Source organism: Periophthalmus magnuspinnatus, chromosome 14 (genome assembly GCF_009829125.3).
Source record: "Periophthalmus magnuspinnatus isolate fPerMag1 chromosome 14, fPerMag1.2.pri, whole genome shotgun sequence".
Classification (NCBI taxonomy): Eukaryota; Metazoa; Chordata; class Actinopteri; order Gobiiformes; family Gobiidae; genus Periophthalmus; species Periophthalmus magnuspinnatus.
Window position 1 is genome coordinate 8455098 of NC_047139.1, and position 16711 is coordinate 8471808.

Consider the following 16711-nt stretch of genomic DNA (forward strand, 5'->3'; position numbering starts at 1 on the left):
ACTACTCCATGAAGTGTCCTTGCAAAAAAATACCCACACTGTAGACCCAGACCTGACAGTAATAACGTAAACCTGTAAAAATAACCAGGAAATAAAAGTATTCAAAACAAATGTGTGATCATAGTCTCATTTGACATTTGTGGGGGTAGTTCTTAATATTGACCAAGATCCAAATCATAAACTAGTAATACGCACTAACTAACCTATCTATAAGTATCTTTCGACACCTAAAACAGGATTAAAATGCAAAACCTCAAATATGTGTACTTCTAAACGCATGCCAAATAACTGTATATTAAAGGTGCAGTGTGTACAATTTTGAAGCATTGTGAAACAAATGAGTACTAGTCTCAAAACTGTTTATTAGAGTTTATTTTATATTTCCACGTTTATGGTGTAACACGGTGAAGGGCTTAAAACAGAGCTGCGAGTATTTTTTGCAATTTAATATAATGGTTACAATTATCAAATCACAAAATGAACCTAAATTATCTTATATTCTACAATCTACACCCTGGAAACACACAACCAGGAAGTAAACTACAAGATTGTACAACCATATTCTGAGATGTTTTTTCCCCTATAGTTTAGCTCTTAATATTAAATTTTTTTCATGTCAGTGCTTTTGGATGTGTTGAGCAAAATCCTACAATTAAAGGGCCCATATTATAGTATTTTCCTCATCACAAACTTACCTAGAGTTGTGTTTTGTTTCATTTACATATTTTAACACACAAACTCTGCATATTTAGGCTGAGTTCTTCTCTCAAACTGAAAACATGCTGTTCCACCTTGTGATGTCATGTGGTGCTACAGGAAGTGCTCCACTGTTTTTTAAATTCCTCACACATTCACTAGAATCATTTGGATGATTTCAGACCTGGGATTTCCAGTCTCTACCGAACTAAAATTTTAAAAAGGTAGCTATTAACTTGATAACTACTTTATAACAACATTATAAAACGGCTTAAAGCTCATAAGAGTCAATTTTGTGTAATATAGGACCTTTAAATATTTTCCCAGTATTTTTTTGTCCTAAATATCACCAAATCCTGCACACTGCACCTTTAAGTATAAATGCATCTATTTATAGCACACACCTTTATTTCTACAACTCTGCCATATATTACAGCTTTTCTGACCCACTTTTCTGAATCAGCTGCTGTAATATATGTGAATATTCTGTTGATTTTCTGAATGCTTTCTTGTTTTGTGACTCGGTGGATCCTGTTTTTTTTTTTGTGTGTGTGTTTTTGTTTTGTTGGTTTGTTGGGTGATATTTTGTTTTGGGTGAAGTGCATCAGAGGTTTGTATGTCGTGGGTTGGACCGTCGGGAGGAGGCTGCTCAGCGTGTCTCAATGTCCCTCACAGCTCCACGACAGGCCACACCCACCTGCTCCGGGGGGAGGAGTCACAGCACACAAGCCCCGCCCTCACCGACCCTGTGGTGCACTCGCCCAGACGCAGTGAGTATATGCACCAACTATTTTAATGGAACGCTTGTACCTTATCCCCACTTTTTCAGTTTTCTTTTAGTTTTTAGTGGTTGATAGAACACATTTAGCTTTAGTCACACTTATAAGCTTATATAATGAGTTTTTGTTTAATTTTGGTTAAAAAAATTGATGTTTTATATGTTGATTTCTTTCATTCTTGGTGTCCAATTGAGGCTGTACCAAAATCTCGTAATTTATGTTGAGCCACAAAAACTAATTAGTGCTTTTACAATCATTTATTACCCCAGGACTTTAGTAAAGGAGCTACACTTCCCATAATGGTCATATAGAGGGTTGCACCTTTGGGACAAACTCTATTACGATCTGACAGTCCAGAGCAATAACATTTTCACCAGCAAAATTAACTGGCTCATTTAATAGAGCTTCGTCTAACAAGCAGCTAAGAAAGTGTCGTATTTGTGTTATGAACTGCGCTTGATAAGTTTAACCCAGTGAGTCGTATGTCTCCGTGTCATCACAAAATGGTATTGTCTTTGTACCTTAAGCTTAAATCTCAGGTAGTGTTGTGTTGTGCTTTACCACCTCTACTCAGAAACTTAAATAATTACAATAACTCCTTCATAAACCAGAGAAAACAGTGGAGAAATTTTGAGATAAAATTATAAGATGATTAAAGGGTAGTGTCTAACAAAAATTTGATAAAACATTAATAAAAATAATTTACAAACAGAAAAATATAATATATAACGGGTTTTAATAAGCTAACATTTCAACAGTGAGTTCTCCAGGAGGTTTTCAGAACAGAGACCAAAGCCACTACAACTCCCATCGTGTGAAATGGAGCAGTGTCTCTAGTCTGAGCTCTCCTGGATGACTGACTCAGCTGTCTTTCTGTTGCAGGTTGGCCCGTTCCTCACTCTGTTGCCATTTGTGAGGGTCTGGAAGACTGGGGAGCTACGGACCTCTCTGCCATATCTGACTCTGATGAGGACGAACCTGCACCTCTCGTGAGATTAACCACGATTTTGTCTATTCAACCAGGAGAAACTTAAATAGACTTTAGTAGGCAAATTAGCAAATAGCTAATAATTTGATTGGTGCCTAGACCTTGCGATGTGATGAAAGGAGGGAATGACAGATTAACAAAAAAACATAATTTGCCCTTGGGATGAAGTGGAGATTCTGGGGTGGCTGATTATTCTGCTGTTGAAATGGGCAAAGCTTGGCTAAACACGCAGGATGAATGAAAAAAGTGCATATTTATACTGTAGGACTGGCTTAAGAGGTGATTAATTGACAAGGACCGGTGACAAAAGGTTGGAACAAATACAATCTGCTTGAATTTGTGCTTAAGCGTCATAGAAATATCTAATAGTAGCATATTTTTGTTGAATTTCTCTTACTTTTGTTCAGGTGGCGGGCCGGTACAGGGTGATGGTGGAGAGTAGCATGGCGAGCACTGATGACATCATATTTAATTGCGGCGATGTGATCGAGCTGTTGCATGAGGAGGTGTCCGGGATGTGGTAAGACGCACAAATAGTTATTATTGTGTAACTGTTTCTGATACAGTTGAGGCTTATTCATCTTGTTTTGCAGGATGGTGAAGAACATAAGCCGAGGAGAGGAGGGGCGGGTTTTGCCGGAAGATTTGCACAGGATTCTGGGAGAGAGCTGCTGATCTAAAACAACACTACGGCACCTGCTTTTATTCAGAGCCAGACTGTAAACACTGAGTATCTACATGGGTTAAAATGACTTGAATTCAAAATATTCATCATGTTTTGAGTAGTTTAGATTAACTTAAAGGGAGGGTATGTAGTCTGCAGCCTTTCTGATTCATAAACCTGCTACGATCACAACTGAACCTGGGTTGTCAGTGCCTTAACCTTTATATAGAGGACACGTGCACAAGGTTTTTCTCATTGTCAGTAGATGGACAGGCCTCATGTGAAAGATCAGAACGTCCAGAATTCACTCACTGAGCTGCAAAGGCTGCACTAGCACTGATTCACGATTGGTTGCAGGTGCTGAGGTTTAGTGAGGATTCAGATCAGAGTCTTTTTAGGTTTATTCTTAACTGGTTTTACAATCTGACAACCAAAAAGAGACTCATTCTGGTTTCACAGACCAAATGAAAACATCAACAACTTGGCCATTATGTACAATGTTTTTGGAATAAATAGAAAAAAGGAATATTTGATTTTAATATGTTGACCTAGTATCTCGGGGCACAGATGGGTCAGGTTTATGTAATTTTAAATACAAATGCTATATACCCTCTCTTTAATTCATTAGTCAAACGTTCCAAGGTTTCTGATTGGTTTCAAAAAATGCAATTGGAAGAAAACTGCACTGAACAACAACAAAAAAATCATGATAAAGAGATAATTTAGCTTGAAACAGGAAAACACTTAACTAGCTGTAAAAAGACTCTCAGCCTTACTAATCAAAGACATCTAAACTAAACCGATTTAGATTTCAACGCATTTTAACTTGTGCAGACGTTTTGCTGTGCATCTTTCACTCACCACAAACTCACAGTCGAATGTAACGGACTGAAGCACAAGATCTGTTTTATGATCTTCAGAAAGTCTCAAGCCTCAGAAGAATGTTTCTACGTCACGCTTCCCGTATTTATTTTGTATATTTAAGGTTTTCAGACACCTCTCTTGTTCCATTTACGGGCAGCGTTTTGAGAACTTTTGACCATTTAAAAGCGATAGGTTTTAAAACTTTGATTGTGATAGTTAAAAATCCCACATTTTACATCATTTTAAACCTACATATAGTTTAGATAATGACTAATAATAATGACTAATACAAATTTATTCCAGCTAATAACTCGTATTGGGTTGTTTTTACATTTATAGCTTTCTCAAAGTTCATGAAAATTGCACATTGATTTACAATTTGAATTTTTCTATTATAATTTTGCCCTGAATTGTTTAAGTTCTCCAAATTTCTTGATACATCCTATAGATTTATAAATGACCTTGTTCAAAGCACTATATGTATTTATTTAACACACAAGGCAGGCCATATTTCACACATTAACCACGGGCATTCATTAAGTACTGTATATCATATAATTTTGTAAATACCACACTGTTTCAATTATTTACTGATTGTTTCTGTGCCAAAGGATCATGTTTTGGACCTAAGTCTTCCTTCGTCTCAAAACCAGCTGTACGCATGTCAGGGTAGTTTTGATATGTCAAACCGAAAGTATTATTTTTACTCAGCATATTGACTTGTTATGCCACCAGCTAATACAATGCATCCTTTATCTTCAGTTAAAATGCAAAAGAGCCACACATTGCATTTTGTTGCTTTTGCATGGATCTGGGAATGCCTTATTTTTGCTACGCTGTTGTTTTGCACTAACGGGACACATCTCCAAGTAGCTGTGAATTATCAGTAAACAAAAGCCATCCATTCAATACGATTCACATCATAATGAGATTACACCATTGTGCTCACTGCAGATTTAAGAGCCAAAGGGCAATTCACACACAAATATGTAAAAAAAAAAACTGCCTGGATATTTCAAAATGCCCACAGTCTGTTAAAATACTGTATTATATTAATGTGTAAAAAGTGGTCAATTAACACTGCCACTGTCTGCTTAGGGAAAAACATTATACAACTGTGAATATGTAAAATGAAAGTACTTAAAACACCGGACAGTATCGGAAACTTGTCACAACTAAAACATCAAAGTCTACAGAGCCATATAAATGTACATTTTAAATAAACTATAGGCCATTTGTGAATAGTTATAGTTTTATAGTGTTTCCAACTATTAATATTAGATCACAAATACCACAAAATATGAATTACATCATGCTGGCTTTACTGTAAGTGTACTTGGGCTACTTAATGTGATGTCCACTAAACCCAATGGTGTTTGTTGCTTTTGCTCATTTTGCACTTTTTGATATTTTGGACCATTGTCGAGGCTGTAAAATATAATGCAATGTATATGATTATTTTCCCAAATATAAGCACAGAGATAGTTTGAACTACTTTGACTGGTCTTGTTTCTTTAACCTCCACTAAGTTGTATTTGGGGTGTTGACAAATATTATAGCGTGAATCAGAGGCGTATAGTGAATTATAGTTTACAATATGAACAAAACTGAAGATGTGTCTGGACAACAGCTCTGAAGTTTAAAGGGCCACTATGTAATTTTTCTGGTGGAGGTGGATGTTTTCGATCTGTAAAAGCATCTTGGCATCTCTCGTTACAGTTTGCCCGGCAGCGGTTGAAGCCAATTGCAGCTTTTATCATTTTCGTCAACAAACACAAATGTTTTATTCAAGACAAATTAAATTTATTCGACATTATATTGTGTTAGACAGTTCAAACACAGTCCTCAAGTGTGTTTTCTAGAGGTGTACAACGCCGATGCTGGTATAAGGGTGGGTTTAGTATAGGTTAGGTCGACCGTTTTCTGTCTGTCTAAGAAATAATTTGGATTTCTGAGTACCACCAGATAAAAACAAGGACTATTACAGAACTATTTCAGGCTTAAACTAGGGCTTAACCAGATCTAAATGAAGGCTAACCCAAAGCATGACAAAAACGCAAATAAAATGGATTTTATAATAAGACAACAACTAGAACTGTAGAGGACAATGCCACATACCATAACAACCAGAACCAGCCTGCATACCCCTTGCAACGTACCACATTTTGAGAAACACTGGCTTATTTAATGCGTTTGTTAACTTACTGTCAACGGTAATAATTGTAAACTGAAGTGGTGCGATGTAAATTTCTCAGTGCATACGTATCATACTTTCCGATTCCGTGCCTTCATCCCAATTCTGCGGGCGATCCATATGTAATAGTGGGACACCCTGGTGTAGACCCCATATTTCCCATCTCTGGCGCACTCCTCTCCCCAGCTCACGATCCCAGTTAAAAACCATGTGCCTTTATATTTGGTGGCATGAGGTCCTCCACTGTCCCCCTGACATGAATCCTTCTGCAAACTGGTGTATCCTGCACAGAACATTTGGCGGGTGATTCTCTCCCTGCTGCTCTCCTTACACGTGGTGCGCTCTACATAAGGCACCACAAGTTTTTGGAGTGTTGGGGATTCGGGACCTTGGAACCTCAGCCTGCCCCAGCCAGAGACGAGGGAAGGGGAGGACTCCTGGACGATGGTCTCTAAGAAGTGTTTTGGTCCCAGACAAATGGGGAGTCTGTGGTCTGACAGCTGAACCGGCTCTGACAGCCTTAGGAGGGCAAGGTCATGGTCGTAAGGGGAATCTTTGTAGTTGTAGTTTGGGTAGATGTACTTCACGGATACACTGTGGTCCCGCTCATGGCCCTCATCTTTGTGCACGTCATGCTCACCTGAAATCAGAAATCACACAGTGGATAAACTGAGGCTAAGACTCATTGTAGATGATAAGTCTATTATTAGTTATCACAATGAGTTAACACAATGTCCATTTTACATAAGGGACAGAATTTACAGTAATAAACACTGTATATTTTATATATTAGGCTCACTTAGTTAGACTGTGTACAAACAACCAGGCTCTCTGCATTTGAACAGGCTGAACTCTGGATGTAAATGGCTTAAATACATTTTCTAGTAGAGATAAGTAGGTTGTACGCCACCTCCTTGTTATTGTGTGTGCCTGGTTTTACAGTATGCTGAGACTTGTTTTGGCCTAGAGTTAGTCTTTATTACATGTCATACAAGTCCTGTAACCTATGACTTACCAACTCGAACAAAGAAGTCATTTCTTATGGTTATTCCATCTTTTTCTATGAGGCAGTGAGCGGCGGTGATGACCCAGACGTCACTGAGGAGAGACGCTCCACAAAACGGCAACGCTCTGTCCCCCCCCTGTCTACGGTCCATCAGAGCTACCTGGGATAAACACAGAAAGTACAATGTAACAATATATGGCAAAGCATAATTGTGCTATATTTTAAAACTACAAACTATATTTTGCTCATCTATTGATTCCAAAATTACATAAGAAGCATTAACTTTTGACACGCTTTTTGGTACGTTTTTAACTTTTGATAATATTCTACATTTGTTGTGAATTGTCTTGGATTTTTTTAATAGCTTTTTATGTTTATATTTCTGAAACTATATTCAGAACTGATTTGTTATTTCAAAGCTTGCAATAAACAAATGGCAGATCCTGCAAATACTTGTATCCTCTGCAGTGAACTAAACCACTGAACATTTTACAAATAAAGTAACTTTAAAGTACATCTCACTGTTTAGAGCCACAGGGGACTGCAGCTTTTCTCAGTTGCATTGTACATGAGGTATAGTGCCTCTCAGACAATAGCAAGATAATTGCATTCGCTCTCATTGTGCAGGTAATTCTCCTTCACCAATTCACTCATGTGCATATCTAAAGTAAATGTGACAGCCACTTGCAGTTATACTTTAGTCGAACAATCCTGCCTTTGTTTGGTAAACAACAGTCCTTAAATAATTATCTAACTAGTATTTGATCTATTGTTTTACCTATAATAGTAATAACATACCCACTAATCCCACTAATATGCTTTTATCTGTGGTCTAAATGGACTGAGGTAAGTGAAGGCGCAGAGAGGCCTGGACTGTGTCCTCTGTCACTGGGAAATTGAAATTGACAAGTGTAACCAACTATTAGGCCAGTTAATGCAATCAAGAACTAATTGAATCTATATAAACTACCATATGTTCAGTTTTATATTAGTAAAGGCTAACTTCAAAAATGTATGATGGTAAATGCCTTGTATTGTGCTTTACAGGCCTTATTAAAGCACAGCCAGGGCTACAGAAGCAGACCACCGCTCTGTGTCTCTCTACCTCAGATTCCCAGGGGCAGAGAGACAGAAGTCAGCTGACCGAACTGCACCACCGGCCCCTCCGATCACTACTAATCACTTACTCACACACCAAATTCATACTAGACAAGGTGGGTGAAGTGTCTTGCCTGAGGACTCAAAAACAGTGAGAACTACTTTGTGTGGGATTCAATTTGAACACCAAACTCTGGGTTGGTGGATGAGCACCCGAACCAATGAGACACTACTGGCCTTAAAAAATAAAACAAGCATTCCCTCAAAATGTCTCTGCCCACTCTTCAGCCCATTCCACACTGTATACTGTCCTGTCTAATAAATATAAAAATAAAAGTACAACATGAGTCATTTGTGTGCCCTTACCTGCCATGGTATCTGTCCTGGTGTGGCTTCATCTCCTCCTACAATCCTGTGGTCTGAGTTCCCCTTTCTTGTCCGATTGCGTAGCTTTGGGCCGTACCAGAGCGTGATATTATCTGTTATGTTCATGTTCCCCTCCTCCACCTCATCAAAGATCATCGCCTGATCCCCCTGGTAATCAGATGGGACGTCCACAGTTGACCCCTCAGGGACATAAGAGGAGTCTTCATCACCTGTTTCGTAGTACTCGTAAAACATAGTAAGGTTGAAGTCAAATCCGCTGTAATCCAAAGAGCTATTTCTCTGGTCTGAGTTTGATGTTCGTGGCGTTAAGAGCGATCTGGACTTGGTACCACTGTCGATGTTGACCCGACCACAGCTGAACGGTCCTGTTGGAATTAAAATGGGTTTATTATATTGAATCCACATCTTTTAACCATAATTTAACAGTGAATAGTTTACTCAAAGTTTTATTTCAACTGAATTTCATGCATGTTTGAGTATTCCTGCATTATCCTGCATTTGAGGCTTGCTTGAACGCTCCAAAAATTTAAGTTTTCACATACTCCTATCTCATCTGCTATGAAATGCCACTATGAAAAGCCAGAACGTCTCAGCTCTGCAGGAACTAAATGGATCGGTTTCTAATTTTAAGCAATTTTAGATTAATACTGCGGTTTACAGTTAACGAAATGTGAAATTATGAAAAAAGCATAATACGTCTTCTTTAAAGATTTAGGAGCCAATCAAATATAATCACAGAGAAAGTGTCCTCATGAATACACAATGAAGCATGATTAAATATTTATGCGAGGCCCAAAGCTCTGAGTGGGGACTTCAACGTGTCAAATGTTGCTGAAGTATGTGGATTTGGAGGATGGATTGGGCTCGTGTTGTAGTAGTAGTAATTTCACTCAATATATAGACTGAGCCCCAGAGGAGACACACAGGGCTTTCTCTGGAACTGCTCTCTACTTCAGCGCTGTTAAAACACACCCTTTTGCTATGGTATTCATTGGTAATTTAGCAAGCTTCTCAAAACTTAGCATAGACATTAGGAAGTTTAGCTTAAAATAACACTAAAATCTAACTGTTTTGACTTTGGGAATTTATTGCTTCAGATTCTGGATTCAATGACTACAACTACCACTACTACTCCTACGACTACCTCTACTACTAATACAACACTACTATTACAACTACTACCAACCCAGTCAGGAATCCAATAGATTTTTGCTTCATAAATGGACTTGATGATTTTATCTCGTCAGTACCCACACTGTTGCTGTCTGTGTAATCCCTCAGTCGTCCAGGTCTGATCCATAGCAAAAGATGAAGTTAAGATGTTTCGCTTCCCTGAGCCATAAACAAAGTAATGTGGTCTACTCCATTCAGTGCAGTGAAGAGTGCACTGAGCGTTATATTGGACAAACTAAACAGCCACTTCGTAAGAGAATGTATCAACACTGACGTGAGAGATCCTCAGGACCACAGTCTGCTGTACATCTCCATCTCAAAGCCACTAACCACTCCTTTGAAGATAGTGAGGTTTGGAGAAAAATGGTTTGAGATGGGATTTAAAGAAGCTATTTTTGTTAGGAAAGACAATCCTTCCTTAAACAGGAATGGGGGCCTTAGACATAATCTCTTCCCCATCTATAACTCCTCAGACCCAGAACAATGAGAACAATAGCAGGGTTGTTAAGGGCTGAATAGGGCAGTTTCAGATGAAACAAGACACGATAGATGTTTGCAGGTCAGATTTACAGATTTAAACTTCGTCTTTTGCTACATACTGTGGTTTTCAAACTTTTCACACCAAGTACAACCTAAGAAAATACTTACCACAATATGTAAACCAGATCTAACATGGGATTATTGAAGGTCTACAACAGAACTGAACCAGGTCTAAAACTGGACTATGTCATTTGTACGCACACCACCTAAAGAAGCATGTGTACCACCAATTGTCATATAGAGATCCTTTGGACAACCCCATTTGTAGGACTAACTAACAACAAGTTCAGATGTATTTTGGCCCACAGAGCTGGTATATTTACATAATCCATCCTTCTTTATTTTGTCCATTGTTATTGTGAGGTTCTTCTTGTTTTACCTGTTGGTGTACAGGTCTTGTGGTCTGGACCCAGCTCGTATCCGGGCGCACAAAAACACACCACCTGCTGTTCTTTCAAGCCACAGAAATGAGAGCATCCGCCATTGTCCACCGAACACTGCTGAGCCAGCTCTGGAAACATGTTCTGTATATTATCAGTCAACTCAAGTCTATTAGCACCAGTTACATCTGTGTGGTTACATACAGAAAAGGGAGTGTGTTATCATTTTCACATGCAACTTCACAAACAGGTCTGTCATGATAACTTATTTTGATGCGCGATATATTACTATAAAGGAATATTGCGATAAACTATAATATTGAAGCTATAATTAAATACTGAAACTTTCTTTCTGTGACAACAATAAAACAAGACTATCCCAGTGAAGCTTTTTTTTAAATAGACACCATCATTAAAAGCTCCAACAAATAAATAGCAGAATGAACTAATAATTGACAATAGAAGTTATTTATTCTACCCTCTGCAGCTCAAATCTTATAATACAACAAAAATAACTAAAATTTCACCATTACTGTATTGGAAAGACACTTTATCCACGATACATTTTGAGCACCGAGATATATTCTTCCAGGTTTCATATATTGAACAATAAGTCGATATAGTAATTATAGAGCCAGGTCTACTTACAAAACCTCATATTTTTGGCTGAACATTTTCCTCTGATACTAAAATATTAGTATCAGTGGCTTTGATTAATATTGTGCTTTACAAGCTCTGACGATCTTCTAAAAGTGTGGCAGTAGGCCATTATGTGTCACAGCTTCCCAAGGTGCAACAATTCCCTTTTATATCATACAGCGCATAGGCAAGGTGACAAGCTGGGTTGGTCAGAGCTACTTCACCCACGGATCTATTGCCCTCGCATTAAGTGTTGTGTAATTATACGCACCTTTTTCCATAAATTAGACATTAGAAATGAAAAGAATGGCAAGTTAACAGTATTTTAAGACTCTATTTGCTTTGGAAAAATAATGGTTTATTGATTTTTAAAATGGTTGCACAACTCCAATCACGTGATAAAAACAGACTGTATAAAGAAGTGGACTAAGAGAGTGTGATGCCACCCATATCCTCTAGTCAAAGGAAGCTCATTGAGGTGAGAAGTTAGAGAGGCCAATTTGAAGCCGAGTTTCATAGTTGGAATCCCAACTGTGAGTATCATAACAATCAAAGAGCCAATACGGAACAAAGCTGTTCAAGATTCCCACCTGCACCGCTGGTTCAGCAGGGAGTGGGCACCTAGCAACACTGTCAATCAAACCTTTTGCTAACGTAGCAGGAGCAACCTCGGGAAAAGAAGGAGCCTGATTTGTCTGTTATTAAGTAGTGAAATAGTGAAATAAAAAACACCAGGATCATGTAGAGCGGGTTAATACAAACATTTTAAGACCAAAGTGACGAGCCTGACAGCAGCGGTTATGGAGAGAGGAGTGACAGTTTTTCAATAGGAAGTGAATTGAAGCCGATGGAGCAGGAAGCACGCCCATGCTCACTTCCTTTTTAGGTTAGCTATGTCCATTTCTACATACAGTCTATGGATGAAACTCAATAGCAGTTAGAAGCAGCAACAGCTTTTGTTCTTACCGATCTCACAGTTTTTTCCGCTGAAAGACGATTGGCACCAGCAGGTGTAGGAGTTGACTCCGTCCTGACAAACTCCTCCGTTTTGGCAGGGAGGAGGGTTACACTGGTCCCCATCTGCCCCAAACACACACACATGAAACACTGTAGGCGGATTATACATTCAAATAATGCGATGTCTCACCAGCATAGCCAGCCCAGAACTCCAACTGAAAAACAACAACAGATGATAAAAACTCCACAATAAACCAGGACTGGGGTTGTCAACTTGATGCCCAGATACTCGATCAAAACTAGATACTCAAGGTAACAGGTAAAATCACATAAACTCGATAAAATTGGACCTTTCCTGAATAGTTTTCGAATTGTATTTTTGTCCGTATCAACATTATGTGTCAAATGTTAATATGGTGACACTAGGGCTGAATTAGGCCTGAACGATTTGGGAAAAAATGTTCATTTGCTCTTTCTAACAAATACTGGGATTTCGATTAGATTACCAATGTACTATATGTTTTAATAAGAGGATTTTGATCAAACAAAAGACAGAAATATGAAGTGACAAACTATGAATATGTTTGCACAGATCCAAACTAAAGGGTTAGCAGTTTTATGCAGAATAAGAGGATATTTTATTATTTGAGGAGGAAATTATGGTACTTAAAAAACTGCAGCCTTTACAATTTGCTAATTGCATCCATTCAAATTGTGATTTTGATTAGAAAGGGGTTAATTTTGCAGCACTGACCAGCGCTGAGCTCTGTCTTGTACATGTAACTCACAGTTTTTTCATCGTTTTCGAAACACTCTCTGGCTTCCTCCATCGTACACTGCTCTTCTTTACACTCCCGCTCCAGGTTGTCCTTCTTCAAAACCTCTTCAAGGCCGCTGTTGTATCTGCGAGGCCGAGAGAGGACCGCATTGGCCGACTGCTGAGACGTGAAGACTGATTCTGCAAAACACAAAAGCTCAGGGTTAAGGACAGTGGCCATATGGTTTTCAGTGTTGTGCATAGGTTTTTTTCAATCAACGGCTCATTCTATATCAGTAAATCATGTGGTTTGGAGCAGAGTTTGAATTTGGAGAAATAAATTGGACTAATTTTGAGTGAAGTGACACTTATACTAACAGAAGAAAGAAAAATTAAAGCAAATAATAATGCAGTAGTTTCATTATAAATCTTATTACTAAAACTATCGACCATCTCATGTTGTTCTAGTGCACACAACAGAACAGTAAATCTGATAAGACCCATACTGGCTGATTAGGAATGATTTGTAAAGAGCCAAAAGACCACAATAAGAATTTCAAAATGAATCAATTGACCACAAGTCATTACATTTTTGATCATATTTTGAAACAATCCTTCTGCATTATAGATGTTCACTACCTGTGTTTGTCGGTGTGATTTCTGCTCCAATAACACAGAAATCCAACAGCAAACCAGCGACAAACAGCTGTAAATAAAGTGTGGCCATTTCCACTAGACCCAGTTCTGTTTCAAACTCAAATGTTCTGAACCAGAGCGAGTCACTGCTCTAAAGTGCAGACACTGTTTACCCTCCAGAGAGGCAAACAGGGCTTGTCCTCAGAAGTTCGTGAAAAGCCAACACACACTGCAGTCAAAGCCAGAATAATGCGGTGGTCAAATTCAAATAATCAATATAGAGTCATGTTTTTATGTTCCTGACACCCACAAAGAGTAAACTGAAGTGGGAAGTGCTACAAACCATTCCCAGGAACGACCGGAAGTACCACAACCCTGATGGTAAAAGGATGAATAATAAGCAGCTCTTTAATCATAATGTGAGGGTTATAAGTGAGAATAAAATTAGAGCTGTACAACAAAACTAAATTACAACAAATAGAGGCTCAACAAGTTCAAAATGGCGCCGTATTTTTGTGTTGAATTAAGTGAAACTACAATAAGAATTTCAAAACGAATCAACTGACGTACATTATAGACGTGCACTACCTGTGTTTGTTGGTGTGAGTTCTGCTCCAATAACACACAAATCCAGCAGCAAACCAGCGACAAACAGCTGTAAACAAAGTGTGGCCATTTCCACTAGAGCCAGTTCTGTTTCAATCTCAAATATTCTGAACCAGAGCGAGTCACTGCTCCAAAGTACAGACACTGGTAAATAGAGTTTGTCCTCAGATGTTGGTGAAAAGTCAACACAGGCTGCAGTCAAAGTCAGAATAATGTGGTGGTCAAACTCAAATAATCAATATAGAGTCATGTTTTTTATGTTCCTGACACCCACTAACAGTAAACTGAAGTGGGAAGTACAAAAAACTACGCAAAATAGATTCTTGTGAGCGTTAACCATGCTAGAATGTTGTTACCCCTCAAAAACATACCTGGAATTGTGTTTTGCGTCATTCCCTCATGTCTGACTAATCCTGCCTTATCCTGTCTACATCTCTAAAGCTCAAATTGCTCTTTTCCACCTTGTGATGTCATGAAATGGTAGTTTTCAAGTTTAACAGCTACGTTTTACCTTCAGTAGAGATTGAAAATTCGATGGATGAAATTATCCAGCTGAATCTAGTGGAGATGTGTGGAGTTTAAAAACACAGTGGAGCACTTCCTGTATTACCACATGACATCACAAGGTGGAACAGAGGGTTTGTGTGTTAAACATGTCTGAATGAAACAAAACACAAAACTCCAGGTCTGTTTGTGATGAGGAAACAACATAGATCAGGAAATATGGGCCTTTTAAAAGAATTTTCATGCACAGATGCTCATTTTTCAGGCCAGGACCCTCAAAATAACCACGCAAACAACTTGGGACTCAGTAATAATGTTATGGGCGGAGATTCTGGTTCCTCCCACACACACCTGCAGCAAGTTAATTGCAGACACCATTATGTTACCAAAATGCAATGGTGGAAGGTAACGAAGTACAAGTAGCAAAATGGTCACATTTTTCTATAGCGCTCAAGGCACTCAAAGCGCTTTACAACAAGGAACCACTCACCCATTCATACATTAGTGTACGCAGACACTGAGGGCGAGGTGGGTTAAGTGTCATCTGTGTGAGCTAGAATCGCACCTACAGATCAGTGGATCTGACCGCTCAACCAATGATTTTTTTTTTTTTTTATGTTGAGAGCGGGATTTGAACCGCCAACCTTCGGAGTACAGTACAGTACTTTACAGTGGATAATTTTTACTTTTACTTCAGTACATTTGAGAGCAGGTGTCTGTACTTCCTACGCCACTACATTTTTGAACAGGACTGAAAAGTAAAAAGTACCGGTACTTTTCATTTGAGGGGTTATTTTTACAATGTTTGTGGTAACATCCTGACTAAAGTTTTTGAGTTCAAGCTTTGGCAAAAATAAATACACCAAATTCATAAGAAAAATATGTTGACCCAAATACGTATAATTTTTTTTAATCAATATCACTACATTTAACAAATCAACACTTGTGTGAAATCCTTTAAATTTTTACTCTCAAAGTACTACTTTTACTTGAGTAACTTTTTGCCTCTGTACCTATACTTATTTATACTATTTAAGTAACACAATTGAATACTTCATCCACCACTTCCCAAATATAATCTCATCTGTTATGTATTGCTAATTGTGAGTATGTTGTCTCCACAGATATAATAAAACTGCCCTGTGTGTTTGCGTGAGTTTGTGTGGGGGTGAGTTTGTGTGTGTGTACGTGGTATGTGTGTGTGTGTGTGTCTGTAGTTGACATTGATATTACCAGCTGTTTATCATGTTGTTTGTCATCATGGGTTTTATCTGATAAGCAGCTTATGGAAAGAAACATGCACATTTCAAACATTTGGGAGGACTTACCTAATCGTACGCAGCTCAACCTTCAGGATTATTCATGCACGACAACTTGGCTTGTAGCTCTGAAACAATTCTTACATAACTTTTAATAAGAGGCAAACTAATTTCCTGGTTTGCATCTAGTGCTCATGGGTTTGTCCTGTGATTTCTTTGAACGCATTTTGATTGATTATTGTGTTAAAAATAACCCGGCGATATTTCGTATCCAAGAAAGTGGAGCCATTCAGTCCGCGTATGGATGATGTGCACTCACTCAATCTACAAATGCAAGACGGTAGGGGCCCGACAAGAATGGCAAAACTATAGATCTCTGCCTGGGTAAACTGGAATAAAGCAGCACGGTGTCTTTTTCAACGTGCAAGCAATGTTTATGGTGTTTCCTTCAAATTTAAAGCCACAGTATGTAACTTTTAGGCCAAAATTGAACTTAAAAACTTACTTCCTTACTGTGCACAGGCTTGCATCTCCACAAGCCTTTTCTAGCTGTTTCCATGGAAATTTTGCTCCTATACTGGCTA

At 38.5% G+C, this 16711-nt stretch overlaps 2 protein-coding genes across 3 annotated transcripts in view; one reads left to right on the plus strand and one right to left on the minus strand.

Annotated features, from left to right (window-relative positions):
• LOC117381739 (proto-oncogene DBL) overlaps nt 1-3184 on the plus strand; it is a 17307-nt gene extending 14123 nt beyond the window's left edge. Inside the window, exons 23-26 of the mRNA XM_055226456.1 lie at nt 1297-1466; nt 2358-2464; nt 2871-2983; nt 3057-3184. Coding sequence (XP_055082431.1) covers nt 1297-1466; nt 2358-2464; nt 2871-2983; nt 3057-3138 — 472 coding nt within the window. The 3' untranslated portion in view covers nt 3139-3184. The remainder of the gene's footprint in view (nt 1-1296; nt 1467-2357; nt 2465-2870; nt 2984-3056) is intronic.
• On the minus strand, nt 3153-14471 carry f9b (coagulation factor IXb). 2 transcript variants are annotated; one of them, XM_055226457.1, is made up of 8 exons: nt 13762-13882; nt 13154-13323; nt 12556-12580; nt 12375-12488; nt 10769-10900; nt 8656-9041; nt 7201-7351; nt 3153-6825 (listed from the first exon to the last, which is right to left on the minus strand). In XM_055226457.1, the coding sequence occupies exons 1-8, from the start codon at nt 13847-13849 to the stop codon at nt 6257-6259; spliced, it is 1635 nt and encodes a 544-aa protein (XP_055082432.1). In that variant the 5' UTR covers nt 13850-13882; the 3' UTR covers nt 3153-6256. The 2 variants fall into 2 exon arrangements, with proteins under 2 accessions (XP_055082432.1, XP_033834500.1); XM_033978609.2 differs by lacking the exon at nt 13762-13882 and adding an exon at nt 14347-14471 and having other exon boundaries at nt 3513-6825.
• Between the last annotated feature and the right edge of the window lie 2240 nt (nt 14472-16711).

Coding starts and splice junctions, on each gene's coding strand:
- f9b (XM_055226457.1), bottom strand. CDS start 13,849: ATGGCCACACTTTATTTACAGCTGTTTGTCGCTGGTTTGCTGTTGGAT. Junction 12,489..12,555: donor GTTCTGGGCTGGCTATGCTG/GTGAGACATCGC, acceptor TGTTTGGGGCAG/ATGGGGACCAGTGTAACCCT. Junction 6,826..7,200: donor TGACTTCTTTGTTCGAGTTG/GTAAGTCATAGG, acceptor TTCTGATTTCAG/GTGAGCATGACGTGCACAAA.